Source organism: Neoarius graeffei, chromosome 6 (genome assembly GCF_027579695.1).
Source record: "Neoarius graeffei isolate fNeoGra1 chromosome 6, fNeoGra1.pri, whole genome shotgun sequence".
Taxonomy (NCBI): domain Eukaryota; kingdom Metazoa; phylum Chordata; class Actinopteri; order Siluriformes; family Ariidae; genus Neoarius; species Neoarius graeffei.
This window is the reverse complement of record NC_083574.1, coordinates 4168364-4186440: the sequence shown is the minus strand read 5'-3', so window position 1 is coordinate 4186440 and position 18077 is coordinate 4168364. Positions and strand designations below refer to the sequence as shown.

At 40.8% G+C, this 18077-nt stretch overlaps 1 protein-coding gene across 4 annotated transcripts in view; it reads right to left on the bottom strand.

The window, feature by feature from the left end:
* The window catches only part of ppfibp2a (PPFIA binding protein 2a), a 64870-nt gene extending 47471 nt beyond the window's left edge, over nt 1–17399 (bottom strand). For 2 of the 4 annotated variants that reach the window (XM_060923198.1, XM_060923199.1), the window contains exons 1-4: nt 17101–17399; nt 12470–12556; nt 10963–11076; nt 4949–5080 (exon numbers count right to left, since the gene is read on the bottom strand). In XM_060923198.1, coding sequence (XP_060779181.1) covers nt 4949–5080; nt 10963–11076; nt 12470–12556; nt 17101–17148 — 381 coding nt within the window. In that variant the 5' untranslated portion in view covers nt 17149–17399. The remainder of the gene's footprint in view (nt 1–4948; nt 5081–10962; nt 11077–12469; nt 12557–17100) is intronic. The other 2 variants (XM_060923200.1, XM_060923201.1) reach the window with 2 other exon arrangements.
* Between the last annotated feature and the right edge of the window lie 678 nt (nt 17400–18077).

The window sequence follows — 18077 nt, the reverse complement described above, 5'->3', positions numbered from 1 at the left end:
TAAGTTTTGGCTGAGCTCAAGTCCCAGCCCTAATAGTAACAGTTCTCCACTGTGATTCTGATTAGTCAGAAGGTGGTGATTAATTGTCTGTAAGAACAGCTCAGGTTTATGTTAAAGTACTTGTTCTGATACGTCATCATTTCTATAGTAACAGGTCATTCACAGGGACGTGTCTGGTGAATGATTGGTATAATAATAAATGTATTTTCTTAATGGTGTTATTATAAAACATGGTGCTTTTGTGTGTGTGTGTGTGAGAGAGAGAGAGAGGAGAAACATCTTTATGTAACATTTCTGGGAGGAGTCTCCAGTGTCAGCGCTTTCTGACAGTCAGAGGTAAAGCTGGAACTTCTATAACTGAGTTTTCCAACACATTCAGGACAGAAGAGTTTACGTTTGTTTGTGGTAACGTCAAGAGAGAGAATAAAAAGAGGCTGGTTTAGGGATATATAGTGTATGGATCCACCACTTGGACTCTCACGGCATCAGTAGAGAAAGCTAAATGGCTGCACTCAACATCTCATGGAAGCAACACATCACCAAGAAAGAGCGATATGACAACCTGCTGCTCCTCAGCGAAACAATACGCCAGCAGAGATTATGTTTCACTGATCACAGCTGGTGTAGCACGAACTGACAAGTGATGCTCTCCTTTGGAACCCAAACCATGGCAAGCGAAAAAGAGAAAGACCACAAAAAAAAAAACATATCGATCAACTCATGAAAGATGACTCATGGATGTCATTATGAAGACTTGATAAGTGAAATGAACAATCAAGACAATTGGAAGAGATGTGCCATGAAATGCCGAGTAAGCTCGACCCAGTAGTAGTAGGTTTAGGAATGACCATTTATAGCTCCTATAATATAAGTGAGAATAGGAACAAACTTCTTTCACAATATAAAAAAAAACTTTAAAAGGATAAAACAAACGACATGTTGGTCTTTATTGAATAATTATTAAAATACATCATATTTTAAATAATTAAATAAAATATTTGAGAAATTACTGTAGTCAAAGTCCTTCTCATCCCAGTACTACCCAGGACTTTAAAGTGCCAAACTCCATTTCTATAGCCCTCGGCCTCTCGCCTTTTACATAGCTTACATTGGGTTACAGTGCGAGGCTGGTCCTTTGGTAACCACAAGAGTTTGACTTCCTACTCACATCTGTATTGCAGCACCTCTCCAGATGGCAGTAGGTACCATTTTTATGATGGTCTTTAGTATGACTTGACTGCAAGTAGAATTTGCGATTTCCTGCTCAAGAGGTGGAGATGCTAATCACTAGGCCAACTTGCAGTCCAACTACTGTAGTATAACAAATAATAATAATAATAATAATAATAATAATAATAAGTTCAATTTATATAGCACCTTTCTCAAAACCCAAGGTCGCTTTACAATAATAGGCAGAAAAAAGAAAAGAAAAAAGTCCACCAAATAGAGGTCAGGATATCATTCCAGTGGTGTAGCAGCCACAGTCCCACCAAAAGGCGCACAAAAACAAATCCCACATCTCCAGCACAGCCGCTGCGACGCCACTGAGCAACATCGCTCGGAACATCACGCCAAGCACTAAAGCATAGATCACTGGACAACCACGATGTTAAAGTGAGCAACGAGCTCACTGCAGTCCATAGCTGGGAGCACAGGCATCACCCACAGCGAACCAAGGCCTGGAGGGAACTGACGCCCAAACCTGGGTCTGGAGCTACACCACAACCGGCGGACAAAACACTCAAACATTAAACACAGAAAAAAGAAAAAAAATAAAATAAAAAAGGAGAGAAAATAAAATAAAAAAGCTCCAGGAATAAAACTTCATGACATGCTGTTTTAGGAAATTAATCAACATTTGGATGTAAACTGTAATTCTGCTTCATCACACCATGATGATTATTTTCCTACGATAGCACAACCGATAGAGCGTTAAGCATATACGGTAAGAACAGTTAAATATGAACTCTATATACTAAACATATATTTAACAGTAATTCCTCAAAATTGAGTCGTACATGAGCTGATAGCCGACAAGGCGCGAGGCACCGAGTTATCTATAATCCATGTACAACAAGATTGAGTGGAATAACTTTTATTCTATCCATGCTTACTGGATTTTGAGAAACAGAAATTTTTTTTTTTTGCAAATTTGATAAATAATAAAAAAAAAAAAAACCTTTATACAAAACACCAACCAAATCATTTCCGCTTAGAATGTAAACAAACCAGCGAAATGACAGGAGCAATTTGTGAAAAATGCGATAATAATAATTCTTGAAAAATTTTTTTAAAAAAATGTTCTTACCATCAAATACTTTCATTCCATATTTTGTTTTTCTTTGGTATTATTTAGGGTTTTGTTTTCAAGTAGTTTTTATTTTGTCCTCGTTTGGTTCAGCAACACGTGCCACCATTTTGTTTTTCTCCATTCATGGTATATGAGCTGATAGCCTAGTAGTGAGCGAGTGATTGCTCATATCCAGTGAATGTAGATAGAATAACATGTGATTCTATACATAATCAGGTTTCTATAGAGTTATTGAATATGGAGTGAATTTACTGTGATTACTATTGAGAATGTAAATTGACTTTAGTGCTCTGTTGTCAGATTGGACTTGAAATTCGTCTCTATACCCAAGAAATCACATTTTTTTTAGTTCAGGAGTACGTTCTGTGGTGATGTAACGTTTGTTGCTGTAACTCTATGACATGGGCGTTGCATTAATTTGTTCAGTTGGTCCCTTGAGTCAACACATTTACACAAACACACTCGCACTTCTGTGCACTTGCCACAAAGCCTGGGGTGAGGTATATTTTACATCAGCAAACATGAGCTCTCCTGCTCCTTGCTAACCCAGTAATTACATCTGACACATAAGCTTTCATTTCGCAAAACTGTAATTAGTGTAAGAAAACCCGCAGATTAGTTGTTACAAATAGACAGTTGCACACATGCATGTAAATTTGCCCGATGTCAGGGTACCGGATCCTCTAGTCTAAACAAGCACAAATTGACTTGTTTACATCTCAACCTCCCTTGTATTTGTACTGTTCGATCGTTTTGTGAATTTGAACACAAACCCATGTGGTTATGGGAAAGAAATACAACTGCAATATTCTGTATATGTTGTTAGTCAGACAGTAGTTACATGTACAACGCTTTATTAATAGGCATATCAGGTGAAAATTCAAGTTCAATCCAAATTGCTTGACATTGCTCTCATTGAATTCAGAATTAAATGCAGGACAACAGACTTTTTTACAGAATTAAAATATGTTTATCTGCTCTTGAGATATTACAAATCAAAGGTTGAAGAAACAGCGTAATTTTTCAAAAACTGCCATAATATTCTGTCTGAGGGTCACATGGTCCAAAATGGGCCTCATTAACCAATGAGATCAAATGTTTTTTTTTATTTCTTCATAACTTTTCTATTTTTCAAGATATTTAGATGGAAATTGGCAGCACATGGATGGTTGCATACTGAATACAAAGTTTGAAAAATTAGTAAAAACAAATTATCCAAATCAGTATTTAATTAGTATTAATGATGCTAATTAGGTAAAAGCGTTAAATCTGTACACTCAGTCAAAAAGTAATAAAAATATCTCTAATTCCCTCTTTGTGCTCTGTAGGCTTTGTATTTCTCAGTAGGGCCTACTAGTGTTTATATGAAAGAATATAAATGATTATTTCAATTAATATTCACAGCTTTCAAGGCGAACCTCGAAAAAAAAAATGTCTGATCCACATCCAATAAACAATTCACATTAACTCAACTGAAATTGACAATCATGTTTCTGACTTCTGGTTTTTTTTTAAAACTCTCATTCCGACCACTAAGATCTCAATATTTTTCATCAAAACAACTCCAGTTATATTTTAAACTAGTTATTTATTGACATGAATCAGTTTGATTTGAAAAAAATAAGTAGGTAAAGCTATGAAAACTCACTTCAAAGTCTCCCATGAATCAGAACATCAAGACTAGCTGATGGAAAATTTTGCTGAATCCTTCATCAGAAACAGTGAGAGCGAGAGAACATCCCTATAAAAGTGATCCGATTGATATTCACGAGTAATCCAGTGGGAAACCGATCAGAAGAAAGAAAGAGAGAGAGAGAGAGAGAGAGACAGCCTGACTGCTTTCCCGTGACTCAAAAAGAAAAACACCGTCAGTTTCCCAACGTCCCGCGAGCAGAGTTTTTACTCTGTTGTACCGACTTCAACCTGCTGTTACTCCCAAAGTACTGAACAGATCTTAACCAGACATTTCTTTGGAAAGCAGAGATAAGGTTTTTAATCATCATATTCACAATAGAACATACTCAAGAGTTAAGCAATGGCAGATTTGGAAACTTAGATGATCGTCTGCATGGACAATTTTCACACCACAGCTAGCAAGCATCCGATACGCCTAATATTCATGTGCTTGTTCTGATCCATTATGATGTCTACAGATAAACAGGTTAAAAATGTGTGCAGTCGTTGATATGTTGAGGATTTCTGGAAGTAGAATGGAAGGAGTCTCCAGTGTCAGCACTTTGTATCAGTCAGAGGTGAAGCTTTAATTTTATATCACATCTTCAGGATAGAAGAGTTTACGTTTTCTTTGGTGTCTTTGTTACTAGATTTTTGACAAGAGAAAGAGATAAAAGGAGGCTGGAGAGGAAACGATAGCGATAGCTGATGAGATGTAAGTGAAAAGAGGAATTAACTTGTTTTGCAGTTAACGTTCCAGAACATGAACTGTAACTGCAAGTAAAAAAAAAAAGTTGAGAAGTCACGTAATAATCCCACACCATTACTGATTATTTTCCTATAACAGCACAACACAGGTGGTTTATTCCTGGCATAATGAACTGCACAAGTTTCTACTTCATTATAAAGATGACCTGTCCAAGTCTGAGTGCTTTAACTCCAGCGTCCAGAGCAGTACAATACCTCAGCTTTGTGTTGTCTCTCAGCGCTGTGATTCTGCCTCTCCTCCATGCTCACCAGCTTCAGTTTCAGAAAGGAAACCTCATCCATCAGATCTAGTTTCTGCGACTCGAGCGCAGTCCTGCTCAGTAGCTCCTAGACAATCCCACACACACATGCGAACCCAGATGTGAAACCTTTTACTCAGCGTGTCTTCAAACAAAATCCCCTGAACTCTGTTGAGCTTCTGCTTCACGTTGGCTAAATATACACAGACTATGAAGGCTATATTTACTTCCCCTCTCTCCGACTGAATGACACAGGAGAGAGAGCAAGAGAGAGAGATCTGCACTCACTAAAGTGTCTGCAAAACACTCAAGAGAAGTTAGGAAAGAAATGGAGAATTAATGTAAGCTCAAAGAAAAAAAAAAGAAGAAGAAAAAAAACACACCCAGTATTGGTGACAAAAACAACATTTTGGACTTTAACCTGTCTGACTTCACTGACTGGACCGAAGGTGATTTTAAACAGCCGTATATTTGTCATGTGCCGTCCCGGATGGGGAAGCTCACTTCTGAACAAGTTTCATGCCATTTCAAGACTGCACATGGAAAATATTAAGGCTATGTCACTACGACTGGATTGACTTTTGGAGGCCAAAACCTCATAATGACCACATCTCAAAAATGCTTCCCATCAGGGAAGCCAAAGCTGTAGATTCAATCAGGAGCAGTGCTTTTAAAAAAGAAACAAATAAAATAGAAATGTGCAATTAAATACTTCAGAAAATGAGGTGGAAAAGATTGCTAAAGTGACCTTGAAATCTTGAAATCTAAATTCTCCAATATAATAGGGAGTGATAGACTATGGGGGGGGGGGGGGGGGGAATTAAAATAAATAAATACATTTATTAATGGCATTTAGTGGGGTGGCTTGCAATGACCTGGTGACTTGTCCAGGGTGTACCCCGCCTCTCGCCCGTAGTCAGCTGGGATAGGCTTCAGCTTGCCTGCGACATTGTACAAGATAAGCAGCTACAGATAATGGATGGATGGATGGATGGATGGATGGATAGAGGGGCGGCACGGTGGTGTACTGGTTAGCACTGTCGCTTCACAGCAAGAAGGTTCTGGGTTCAAATGGGGGCCTTTCTGTGTGGAGCTTGCATATTCTCCCTGTCTCTATGTGGGTTTCCTCCGGGTGCTCCGGTTTCCCCCACAGTCCAAAGACATGCAGGTTAGGTTAACTGGTGACTCTAAATTGACTGTAGGTGTGAATGCGAGTGTGAATGGTTGTGTGTCTCTGTGTGTCAGCCCTGTGATGATTTGGTGACTTGTCCAGGGTGAACCCCGCCTTTCACCCGTAGTCAGCTGGGATAGGATCCAACTTGCCTGCGACCCTGCACAGGATAAGCAGCTACAGATAATGGATGGATAGCCTGGGCCCGGCCATCCTAAGCGTGACGCAACATGAGGGCCTGTTGCGAGCTTAGTCTGGCCAGGTAAGCTATCTACAGCTCTTCCAAGCTCCCGAAAAATCGGGAACCAATCAACTTTGAGCATCTCCAACGGCCCTGGGTAGAGGCGTGTTCAAGGCACTGACATAGTAGAACTGTGACTGGAAGCCATAGATTGTTTACAGAATCTATGCCGGAAGCGCTTCATTCACGCTTCCACATCTATTATGCATAGATGCTGTATTGAAAGCATTCAATGGGAAGTTCTCATTGAATCATTGAAAACGGAGCAAAGAGCAGCCCTGGAGGTATTTATTGAAAGGAAGGACGTTTTCGCCTTGCTCCTGACCGGCTTCGGTAAGAGTTTAATCTACCAGTTAGCCCCGTCGCATTGCATACGTCAGAGGAAAGAGTGATGTGATTGGTTTAAGCTTCGTCACAGCCTTTTCTGGCTTCGACCAGTAGCAAACTGAGGCATTTCAGGGAGGCGGGTCAACCACGGGCTCTGGGAAACGGTTGGGCTTAATATCTTGGCCAGACCAATAGCTCGTAGAGCTTTGCAGTCGCGTTAGCCAGACTAATGGATGGATGGCATTTAGCAGGCACTCTTATCCAGAGTGACATACAGTACAATGTACCCAGAGCAGTAGGGGGTTAGGTGCCTTGCTTAAGGGCACTACAGCCATTTCTGCAGGTCCAGGCAATCGAACTGGCAGCCTTTTGATCCCAAAGCTGCTTCTCTAACCATTAGGTGATAGATAGATAGATAGATAGATAGATAGATAGATAGATAGATAGATAGATAGATAGATAGATAATTGAATGGGTATTGCTTGGCTGTTTGTTTGTTTGTGTGTGGGAGTAGTTAAAGTTTGTCACTTTCTAGCCTTTTAAAATGGGTTTTAAAGCCCACACCCCAAAAATAGATAGATAGACAGACAGATAGATAGGAACCATTTTTGAAGCATTTTACAAAAAGTATCTTTTTTTTAAGTCCATATTACCAAGGGACATGTACAACTTATTGTCTCATCTCATTATCTGTAGCCGCTTTATCCTGTTCTACAGGGTCGCAGGCGAGCTGGAGCCTATCCCAGCTGACTATGGGCGAAAGGCAGGGTACACCCTGGACAAGTCGCCAGGTCATCACAGGGCTGACACATAGACACAGACAACCATTCACACTCACATTCACACCTATGGTCAATTTAGAGTCACCAGTTAACCTAACCTGCATGTCTTTGGACTGTGGGGGAAACCGGAGCACCCGGAGGAAACCCACGCGGACACGGGGAGAACATGCAAACTCCACACAGAAAGGCCCTCGCCGGCCACGGGGCTCGAACCCAGGACCTTCTTGCTGTGAGGCGACAGCTTTAACCACTACACCACCATGCTGCCTACAACTTTTTATTTCCCATAAGCCTTGGCTGTTGCCCATGACATTTTCAGGCATTGCTCTCGAACAGTATTGGCTATTGTGAAAATCAAGCCCTTTGACATACAACCACACTGACTTCCTGTTTTAAAAGGAAGTATATCAAAATACAGAACCAAATCACATCTCTTCAGCCATTTCTTGCAGATTTTAAATTCTGTTCTGTTGTCGGAGGACTTGAAATCAGTGTTTTCAGGTCCTTTGAATGATGAAAGATGTCACTTCCTTTGGAATGACTCGATAATCCCTTGAGTTTGCTTCGTGTACTTTGGCTCTTTTCTGCCCATTTCTCTCTTCATCATAATCGTCTCTAATTTCCTCTCAGTCTGACTGATGAAACCCTGCAGCTGAAGTTCAGCTTACCTGGGCACAAACCAAACGTATCCCACAACCCTGTCAAATATTTGTGTTGTCAAGGCAATCTGAGGCCTCACCTTCAGCCATTTCCTCCCGTGAAGCTTCAAAACTCAAGAGTACATGTACAGATCTTCCTAGCTTTATTAAATGCTTATCTAAAAACAACCACATATTTGAATAGGAAGAGAAAAGGAAGTGCACAGAAAGTTGGAGGAACATACAGTATAATGGGGAAGATGAAAATTAACAATAACACAATGGAAAGCCTGTAACAGAAGCTCCGTGGAAAAATAGCAGCTTGGGGAAAATAAGGCTTCAAAAAGAGTTGATGGCAAACAGCGAGCAGACTGACAGACTAAACAATCTGTAACAGCAAACAACAACGCCTGGTTCTCAGAGTTCACTTTAAAGGTCATTAGCTTTCTAAAATCTATGAGATTTCTCAAGTAGCACTGCTAGTATCGTCAAAGATCTCACCAGTTTGTCCCTCTGGTGGAATCCTGAAAGGTTCTAAGTAGAACCTGACAACAAAGAGCTTCAGTTTCAGGTAAAACAGCCTTAGAAAGATTAGAAGACTTAACTTTCCAATAACTCTTCAGTCATCCTTTTTTAAGAGTCTTTGTTTTGTCACTTTAGAAAGCTACAAGGGGTTCTTTTTCATTTAAGGTTCTAACCAACCATTTAAAAATCTGAGTTCAGACCAGTAATGCACAAAAAACATGTTGAGGAACAAGAGTGTAGCTGCTTCTTTAAGTATTAGAAGGTGGTTACATGTAGATAAATAGACATCCCGATTGATGGACAGAGAGACAGAGGGATGGGTGGACAGACAGATGTGCAAATGGTTGGATGGACAGACATACAAACAGGCAGATGGAGAGACCAACAAACAGATGGACATACAATCATAGAGAAAGATGAGTGAACTATTGGTTTGGACAGCCAGCCAAATGGATGGACTGACAGACAGAGAGTTGTACAGGTAGACAAATAGATCGACAGACATACAGACAGACAGTAATATAGACAGAGAGACAGAAGGATGGATGGACAAACAGAGAGATGTACAGATGGCTGGACAGACAGATGAAGGTACAGTCAAATTGACAAAAAATCATAGAGAAAGATGGATGAACCATCGGTTTGGACAACCAGTCAGATGGATGGACTGACAGACAGAGGGTTGTACAGACAGACAGATGAATGGACAGACTTATGGATAGATAGACATACAGACAGTAATATAAACAGAGACAGAGGGATGGATGGACAAACAGACAGATGTACAGATGGCAGTACAGACAAATGGATGGACAGATGGACATACAATCATAGAGAAAGACGGATGAACCATCAGCTTGGACAGCCAGCCAGACGGATGGATGAACAGACAGAGGATTATACAGACAGACAAACAAATGGACAGACATATGGATAGATAGACATACAGACAGATGGACAGGCAGTAATATAGACAGAGAGACAGAGGGATGGAAGGATGGATTGATGGATGGATGGATGGATGAGCAGTCAGATGTATATACAGACAGACAGATGTACAAATGGTTGGATAGACAGATGAAGGTACAGACAAATGGATGGATAGATGGACAAACAATCATAGAGAAAGATGGATGAATCGTTGGTTTGGACAGCCAGCCAGATAGATGGATGAACAGACAGAGGGTTGTACAGATAGACAGATGGATGGACAGACATATAGATACATGAATAGACAGACAGACAGATGAACAGACAGTAAAACAGACAGAGTGTCAAAGGGATGGATGAACAAACAGTCAGATGTATGTACAGACAGACATATGCACAGATGGCTGGACAAACAGATGAAGGTACAGACAAATGGACAGACAAATGGACAAACATTTATAGAGGAAGATGGATGAACCATCAGTTTGGACAGCCAGCCAGATGGATGGACCAACAGACAGAGGGTTGTACAGATAGACAGACAGACGGAGGGATGGATGTTCTTCACTGATCCTCAAAGAGAAATTTGGGACTTTGTCAATGACTTTACTGCTACTAAATTCCTAACCCTATTTTTATACAATTTACAAAAATGAAGGGTAGGGCTAGGGGGCGGAGCTATCTGTCCACAGCGTTGGTGCTGGAGTATTGGTGATCGTGCCAGCAGCATTTTTTGGGCATTGACTTGTTCTATATTGGTCACTAACAAGCATTGTAATTGTTTTCTGGGTAGCAGCTTCTACAGATACACAACCAGCTACAGAACCACAACAAAATGACCACAAATCAGTCGTACCACTAAAAACAAACATAAAATAAACATTCTGGAGGAAAATGCAGGACATTATGGTATACTGGTGTAGGAAAGAGGAAAAACTTATGTTTGCTCTTCTTGATCATTGGCTTCTATTTGGAGTGTTAATGCCTTTAGGTAAAGCAAACACTTCATGCACAAAACCGGTTCAGGATCTGCGAGTCGAAACAAATACACCCACCCACCCTCCAAAAAAAAAAAAAAGTTTCCTAATTGAGACAAAATCTACCACTGCCACATCACTTTTCTTTTTATTATTAGTTCACAGGGTAAAACTTTGCTCATTTTTCCACACTTCACCAACAGCTGTCATTAAAAATATATATGTGTATATATATTTATATAATAATAATAATAATAATAAAAAAGAATTATGTATGTTTGCTTTGTCACATCATAATGAAATCATACACGTTGGCCCCATGAAGACATTCTTACACATTTGCAATATGTGAAGGTGTAGTAAAGAATATTCTCGATACCTGTTGCAGCATTTCTTCAGTGGAGTTTAGCTTGAGCTGGTGCTTTTCAAGGGAATTCTCCAGGTCTCTGATCTTCTCTCCTTGAGCTTCTACCTGGTCTGTCAACACACTCACCTGTGTGTGTTTGGATAGTGAGTTTGAGAGAGAGAGAGAGAGAGAGAGAGAGAACCTTAGTATTTAATCTAAAGCTGTAAATCTCCCATGAGAAACTGTGGCTCTCTGTGCTTTTCTTTTGTCCTTCACCTGTCATTCCTACACTTGTCGATATGTAATAATCCAAAGCAGCTCTAGCAAGTCCAAGTCTTATGAGTTTTGAAACAGTGGACTACAGTCTGAGCTGATAATCCTGACCAAGCAAAACCAAGACCTGGAGGATTATGATTACGGCTGCAACATTATACTTACAATTCAGAAACCTAAAATGGTGTTCAGCAAGCTGATGGATTGCCTGCTGTATGAGTTTCCAGCACTTGGCCTGAGTGCAGAGGCATTTTACTCAACCATTCAAGCATGTGACAGAGCTGAGGAGGAAGGACAGTTTTCTTGCCAAAGATGCACTTCACGCCACTGTGTTAGATGATCTGGCTACCGTTCAGGATTACCAGACAGATCACAAAATCCATCGCTTCCTATCAGGGCATTCAGAATCATCAGCCATCAACCATCATTACTTTTAATACAGGTGACTCCACTGAGCAAGGAGAAACACATTCTAACATCTCATCTCATTATCTCTAGCCGCTTTATCCTGTTCTACAGGGTCGCAGGCAAGCTGGAGCCTATCCCAGCTGACTACGGGCGAAAGGCGGGGTACACCCTGGACAAGTCGCCAGGTCATCACAGGGCTGACACATAGACACAGACAACCATTCACACTCACATTCACACCTACGCTCAATTTAGAGTCACCAGTTAACCTAACCTGCATGTCTTTGGACTGTGGGGGAAACCGGAGCACCCAGAGGAAACCCACGTGGACACGGGGAGAACATGCAAACTCTGCACAGAAAGGCCCTCGCCGGCCACGGGGCTCGAACCCGGACCTTCTTGCTGTGAGACGACAGCACTAACCACTACACCACCGTGCCGACGCAAACATCATTAATTAAATATATTAAAATTCTAATCCGAATTAAAAAAAAATACAAATCATTAAAAGCTTGAACTTATGAAAATGGGACTCAAACTAGCAAACTTGTCATGAAATATAAATAATATTTATATTCATATAATTAATGATATTTGCCAATAAAACTAGTACATTTTGTCATCTGACTGAAACAACTGCTTGATAATTTAGCTCATCATTAATTAATATCATGGGTATAAAACTAATGTTCATCTAAAACCAGCTTATTAACACACTCCAAGTAGGTCAAAGATTAAAAACTCAACTGCAATACAACAAAGACAAAAACCTACCTTTAGAAAGCACATGCATGCACTTACACACACACTTACTGTACATACACACACTCATGATTGTGCCGAACCTCTGACGTCTTACCTGTAACACAAGTGATTCCTTATCTCCCTCGAGTCGACAGAGCCGTTCTTGATAGCTCTCGTTGTTTCCCAGCGTCCGCAGGTTGACCTACGGACCACAAATCAGTCACAGACAGCGTTACTTTTGCACAGCTAGGATTACTGTTATTATTTTTTTCTATGATCAACCTCTTAGTCCTGTATTTTTTGTCTTCAATTAAACTCTATTCCTCTACTAGCTACTTTTCTGTTTTTGTGAATAAATTCTTTCATAACGTCTTCCTTAAGACACGGCCACATTTTTGGTGACTCTGGTGTCAGAGGAAAACCTCAAGTGATATACAGTGGGGCAAAAAAGTATTTAGTCAGTCACCAATTGTGCAAGTTCTCCCACTTAAAAAGATGAGAGAGGCCTGTAATTTTCATCAGAGGTACACTTCAACTATGAGAGACCGAATGGGGGGAAAGAATCCAGGAAATCACATTGTCTGATTTTTAAAGAATTTATTTGCAAATTAAGCCCTGTGATGACCTGGCGACTTGTCCAGGGTGTACCCCGCCTTTCGCCCGTAGTCAGCTGGGATAGGCTCCAGCTTGCCTGCGACCCTGTAGAAGGATAAAGCGGCTAGAGATAATGAGATGAGATGAGATTTGCAAATTATGGTGGAAAATAAAAGTATTTGGTCAATAACAAAAGTTCATCTCAATACTTTGTTATATACCCTTTGTTGGCAATGACAGAGGTCAAATGTTTTCTGTAAGTCTTCACAAGGTTTTCACACACTGTTGCTGGTATTTTGGCCCATTCCTCCATGCAGATCTCCTCTAGAGCAGTGATGTTTTGGGGCTGTCGCTGGGCAACATGGACTTTCAACTCCCTCCAAAGATTTTCTATGGGGTTGAGATCTGGAGACTGGCTAGGCCACTCCAGGACCTTGAAATGCTTCTTACAAAGCCACTCCTTCGTTGCCCGGGCGGTGTGTTTGGGATCATTGTCATGCTGAAAGACCCAGCCATGTTTCATCTTCAATGCCCTTGCTGATGGAAGGAGGTTTTCACTCAAAATCTCACGATCCATGGCCCCATTCATTCTTTCCTTTACACGGATCAGTCGTCCTGGTCCCTTTGCAGAAAAACAGCCCCAAAGCATGATGTTTCCACCCCCATGCTTCACAGTAGGTATGGTGTTCTTTGGATGCAACTCAGCATTCTTTCTCCTCCAAACATGACAAGTTGAGTTTTTACCAAAAAGTTCTATTTTGGTTTCATCTGACCATATGACATTCTCCCAATCCTCTTCTGGATCATCCAAATGCTCTCTAGCAAACTTCAGATGGGCCTGGACATGTACTGGCTTAAGCAGGGGGACACGTCTGGCACTGCAGGATTTGAGTCCCTGGCGGTGTAGTGTGTTACTGATGGTAGCCTTTGTTACTTTGGTCCCAGCTCTCTGCAGGTCATTCACTAGGTCCCCCCGTGTGGTTCTGAGATTTTTGCTCACCGTTCTTGTGATCATTTTGACCCCACGGGGTGAGATCTTGCGTGGAGCCCCAGATCGAGGGAGATTATCAGTGGTCTTGTATGTCTTCCATTTTCTAATAATTGCTCCCACAGTTGATTTCTTCACACCAAGCTGCTTACCTATTGCAGATTCAGTCTTCCCAGCCTGGTGCAGGTCTACAATTTTGTTTCTGGTGTCCTTTGACAGCTCTTTGGTCTTGACCATAGTGGAGTTTGGAGTGTGACTGTTTGAGGTTGTGGACAGGTGTCTTTTATACTGATAACGAGTTCAAACAGGTGCCATTAATACAGGTAACGAGTGGAGGACAGAGGAGCCTCTTAAAGAAGAAGTTACAGGTCTGTGAGAGCCAGAAATCTTGCTTGTTTGTAGGTGACCAAATACTTATTTTACCGAGGAATTTACCAATTAATTCATTAAAAATCCTACAATCTGATTTCCTGGATTCTTTCCCCCCATTCTGTCTCTCATAGTTGAAGTGTACCTCTGATGAAAATTACAGGCCTCTCTCATCTTTTTAAGTGGGAGAACTTGCACAGTTGGTGGCTGACTAAATACTTTTTTGCCCCACTCTAACTTTGCAGGGTTTTTTTGGTTGGCTGGTTGGTTTTCAGCAGTATGTTGATGTATTATCCAAAATGTCATAAATTTTAGACTTAGACTTATTTCGAGTGCACTTGAACACCATGAACTACTTTCTTCCATTCTCCATTATCTTCCATGAGCTTCATTAGTTCCTCGCTCCTCAATCCAGTATCACTAACAGATCCACATGTTAAAGATCGTCTTCCTTTCTTCCGTTTGCAGTGTTTTGGCTCCCACATGAGGACTTTGCTTATCACCTCTTCTGTTCTTCTCCAACAGTGCCCAATGAACTGCAATCTTCTAATTTATAATGAATCAGTCAGTCTTCTCAGTTTGCCGTAGAGTACTTTGTTGGTCATATGTTCTTTCCATGATACTCCAAGTATATCCCTGAGCATTCTCATATAAGTACCATCTAGCTTGTCATTCATCATCTTACCGTTCCATGATTAAGTACCTTAAGGTGGAGGAGCAGCTTGTGTGGTCCTGCAACCCGGTGAGCTATGCTGGTGGGAGTTCAACCAAGCCAGACAGGTCGAAGGGTAAGAACCTGACAAAATCTTAATCACTCAAACCTCAATGACAAAAAAACCTGGAGTTGGCAGCAGCTCTCCAGTTGCACTGATTGGCAAATATCAATAGGTCGATACATTGGCTTGATATGTAGTGATTGATAGCGGATGATGAACGGCACAGTCAACCACAATGGCATGGATCAACCAATTCCCAATTCTAGTTAGTAGAATACTGTGGTTGTTAGTAGGAGTTTATGACCACTAGCACTGAATCATACTCCCTCTGGAAGTGTGAATGCAACAGAAAAACACCATACATTTTAATCAGTTTAATACTTATGGTCTTGAAATTATTATCACACTATGGGCAAGTTGATAAGATAGTCTTTATATTATGGTTGATTGTTATTAGAATATCTAAAATCAGACTACGCAAATAAGATTATTAACTATGTTTCAAAATATGCACCTATTATGACATTATTGCGAAATAAACCCTGCCAGGGTGAAGCAGGACCCCGATGACAAGCAGGGGACACTATCCTGCCTATTTTACAGCTACTTATGAAAGAAAACAATAATTTAACATAAAATATTGATTTAAAAATGATTTGAATGCTTCCATTAAAAAAAAAACCTCTGTTAGATTCTATGGTTGGATCTGTGTTCATAGCAATATAAACTCTGCAGCTTTCTTAAGATTAGCCTTGGCTTTCTAATTCACATTAGCATTAATATTTGAAAAATCTTCCATGGCGTTTTCTAATGGAGTAACTTTTTTTGCCACAAGGTGCCGCAAGTGAGTTGAATTTATTAATTTGATTGTTGAAGCAACAACATTTTCAAAACTTTTTTCTACAGATTAATATGATTGGATGTGATCCTCCAGAGTCTATGATCAGACCGGTGTCCATAGCAATGGTCTGTTATTTATAGCAGCGTTTTGCTATTCAGAAATAACAGACCACAGAATGCCATAATTGGCCAATCAGAATCAAGTACGCAACAAAGCTGTACAATAACAAAAAGATAAAGTGCTAGAACAGGCATGTTAATGTAAACCTGTGATTTGTATCTGCAGTAAATTCTGGGTTGCTGTGATAGAAAATTAATCAACACCTTCAGACCAGGGGTGGCATGGTGGTGTAGTGGTTAGCGCTGTCGCCTCACAGCAAGAAGGTCCAGGTTCGAGCCCCGTGGCCGGCGAGGGCCTTTCTGTGTGGAGTTTGCATGTTCTCCCCGTGTCCGCGTGGGTTTCCTCCGGGTGCTCCGGTTTCCCCCACAGTCCAAAGACATGCAGGTTAGGTTAACTGGTGACTCTAAATTGACCGTGAGTGTGAATGGTTGTCTGTGTCTATGTGTCAGCCCTGTGATGACCTGGCGACTTGTCCAGGGTGTACCCCGCCTTTCGCCCGTAGTCAGCTGGGATAGGCTCCAGCTTGCCTGCGACCCTGTAGAACAGGATAAAGCGGCTACAGATAATGAGATGAGACCTTCAGACCAATCAGAATTGAGAATCCAACAGCGCTGTGGTATAAATGTGATTGGAATCGTGCTTGTAGGTGTTACGATGTTCTACTGTCGAGTACATGGATTTCCAACACAACTCCACAACTCCTAAATGGGTGAAAATAATTCATATATCTGTGTATAGTTCTTGCAAATATTGCATTTACTGTACCGTATTTTGTCCAAACCACATAATATAATCCTTCATTCTTGCACTATTTTTAACATTTACTGGATTTGGATGTTTTTTTTTTTTCTTCTTTTTCTTAACCTCCCATCTGTGTTGACGTGAGCAGCTTCCAAGGCAAGTTCCTTCAACGTGAATCTCACTTCTAATAAAACTATTCTGAATCTCAGCCTCGTCTTATTGATTTTCGACATCCAGAGATGAAGCTCGCACACTGAATACGTGTGTAATAATTGTGCGGCTTCCAGTGGTGTAAACAAGCCAAACATTCAAAGCAGAATAAACTGTAAAAGACACAGAAAGGAAAAAACATTACAGTAGTCAAGCGTCAAGCTTACCTTTCTAAGCCAAGTAAAATGTTTGTAAAATTCAATGTCACACTCCATGACTCAGGGCCATGATCCTGCCTGCTTCTTCTCACATATAGTACCATGAACTGCTTCCAAGCTGGAAATAAATGCAGCACTAAACCTTGAAATGAACAGAGCTCTAATCGATGTCTTCTGTCTCTCACTCAGCATGTGAGTGTATGAGTGTGTGTGTGTGTTTGATTTTTGTCCCTGTCTGGAGGCTGTTTATGGCTCCTAAGCATCTGGTTTGGAGCACCGAGAAGGCAGCAGTCTTTAACATCAGACTGTGGTCTTGCCACTCAGATCTCACCAGCTGTGCTCTCCCTCCCTTTCGCCTTTCTTTATTCTCCTCCTCCATCTCTTGTTTTCTCTTTTCCCCCTCTCTTCTTGTTATTTTCTCCCCTAATTCTGTGGCACTGATTCTAGTCCTTTATTTTTGCTCAAACTACATCCTACATGCTCATGAATACTGATCTCCACACACTTTCTAGCTTTGTTGCTCTATTTTATTAGATCTCATTAGCAAGTACTTCAGAATGCAGCACCGCCTCATGTGGGCCCTTTGTGTGGTGAGTGCACACGTCTAAAACACACATGTTGCACGGAAGGCTGGAGGAAGAGGAGGAAGAAATGGGAGACAAAGAGCAGGATGGAATCAAGCAGTGATAGATGGGTGGTAAGTTCATGTGAAATAAAATGGTTGCATGGAAAAAAATATATATCATTATTTCAGCCACTGTATCCACTCCTGTTGGACTGCAAAGTTTACCACATTTGGCTTAAACTAAATAAGGAATGTGATATTTCAAATAAAGGCAAACACTGGTTTGGAGATGGTTATTTTCTACCATAGAATCTGAATAAGGAAGGAATTGAACTTACTTTGCTTTAAATATCTCTTGAGTACCCGTCCAGGCTTGCTGCTTTCCTCTTTTTCAGAATTATTTCTAACATTTCAATCACTG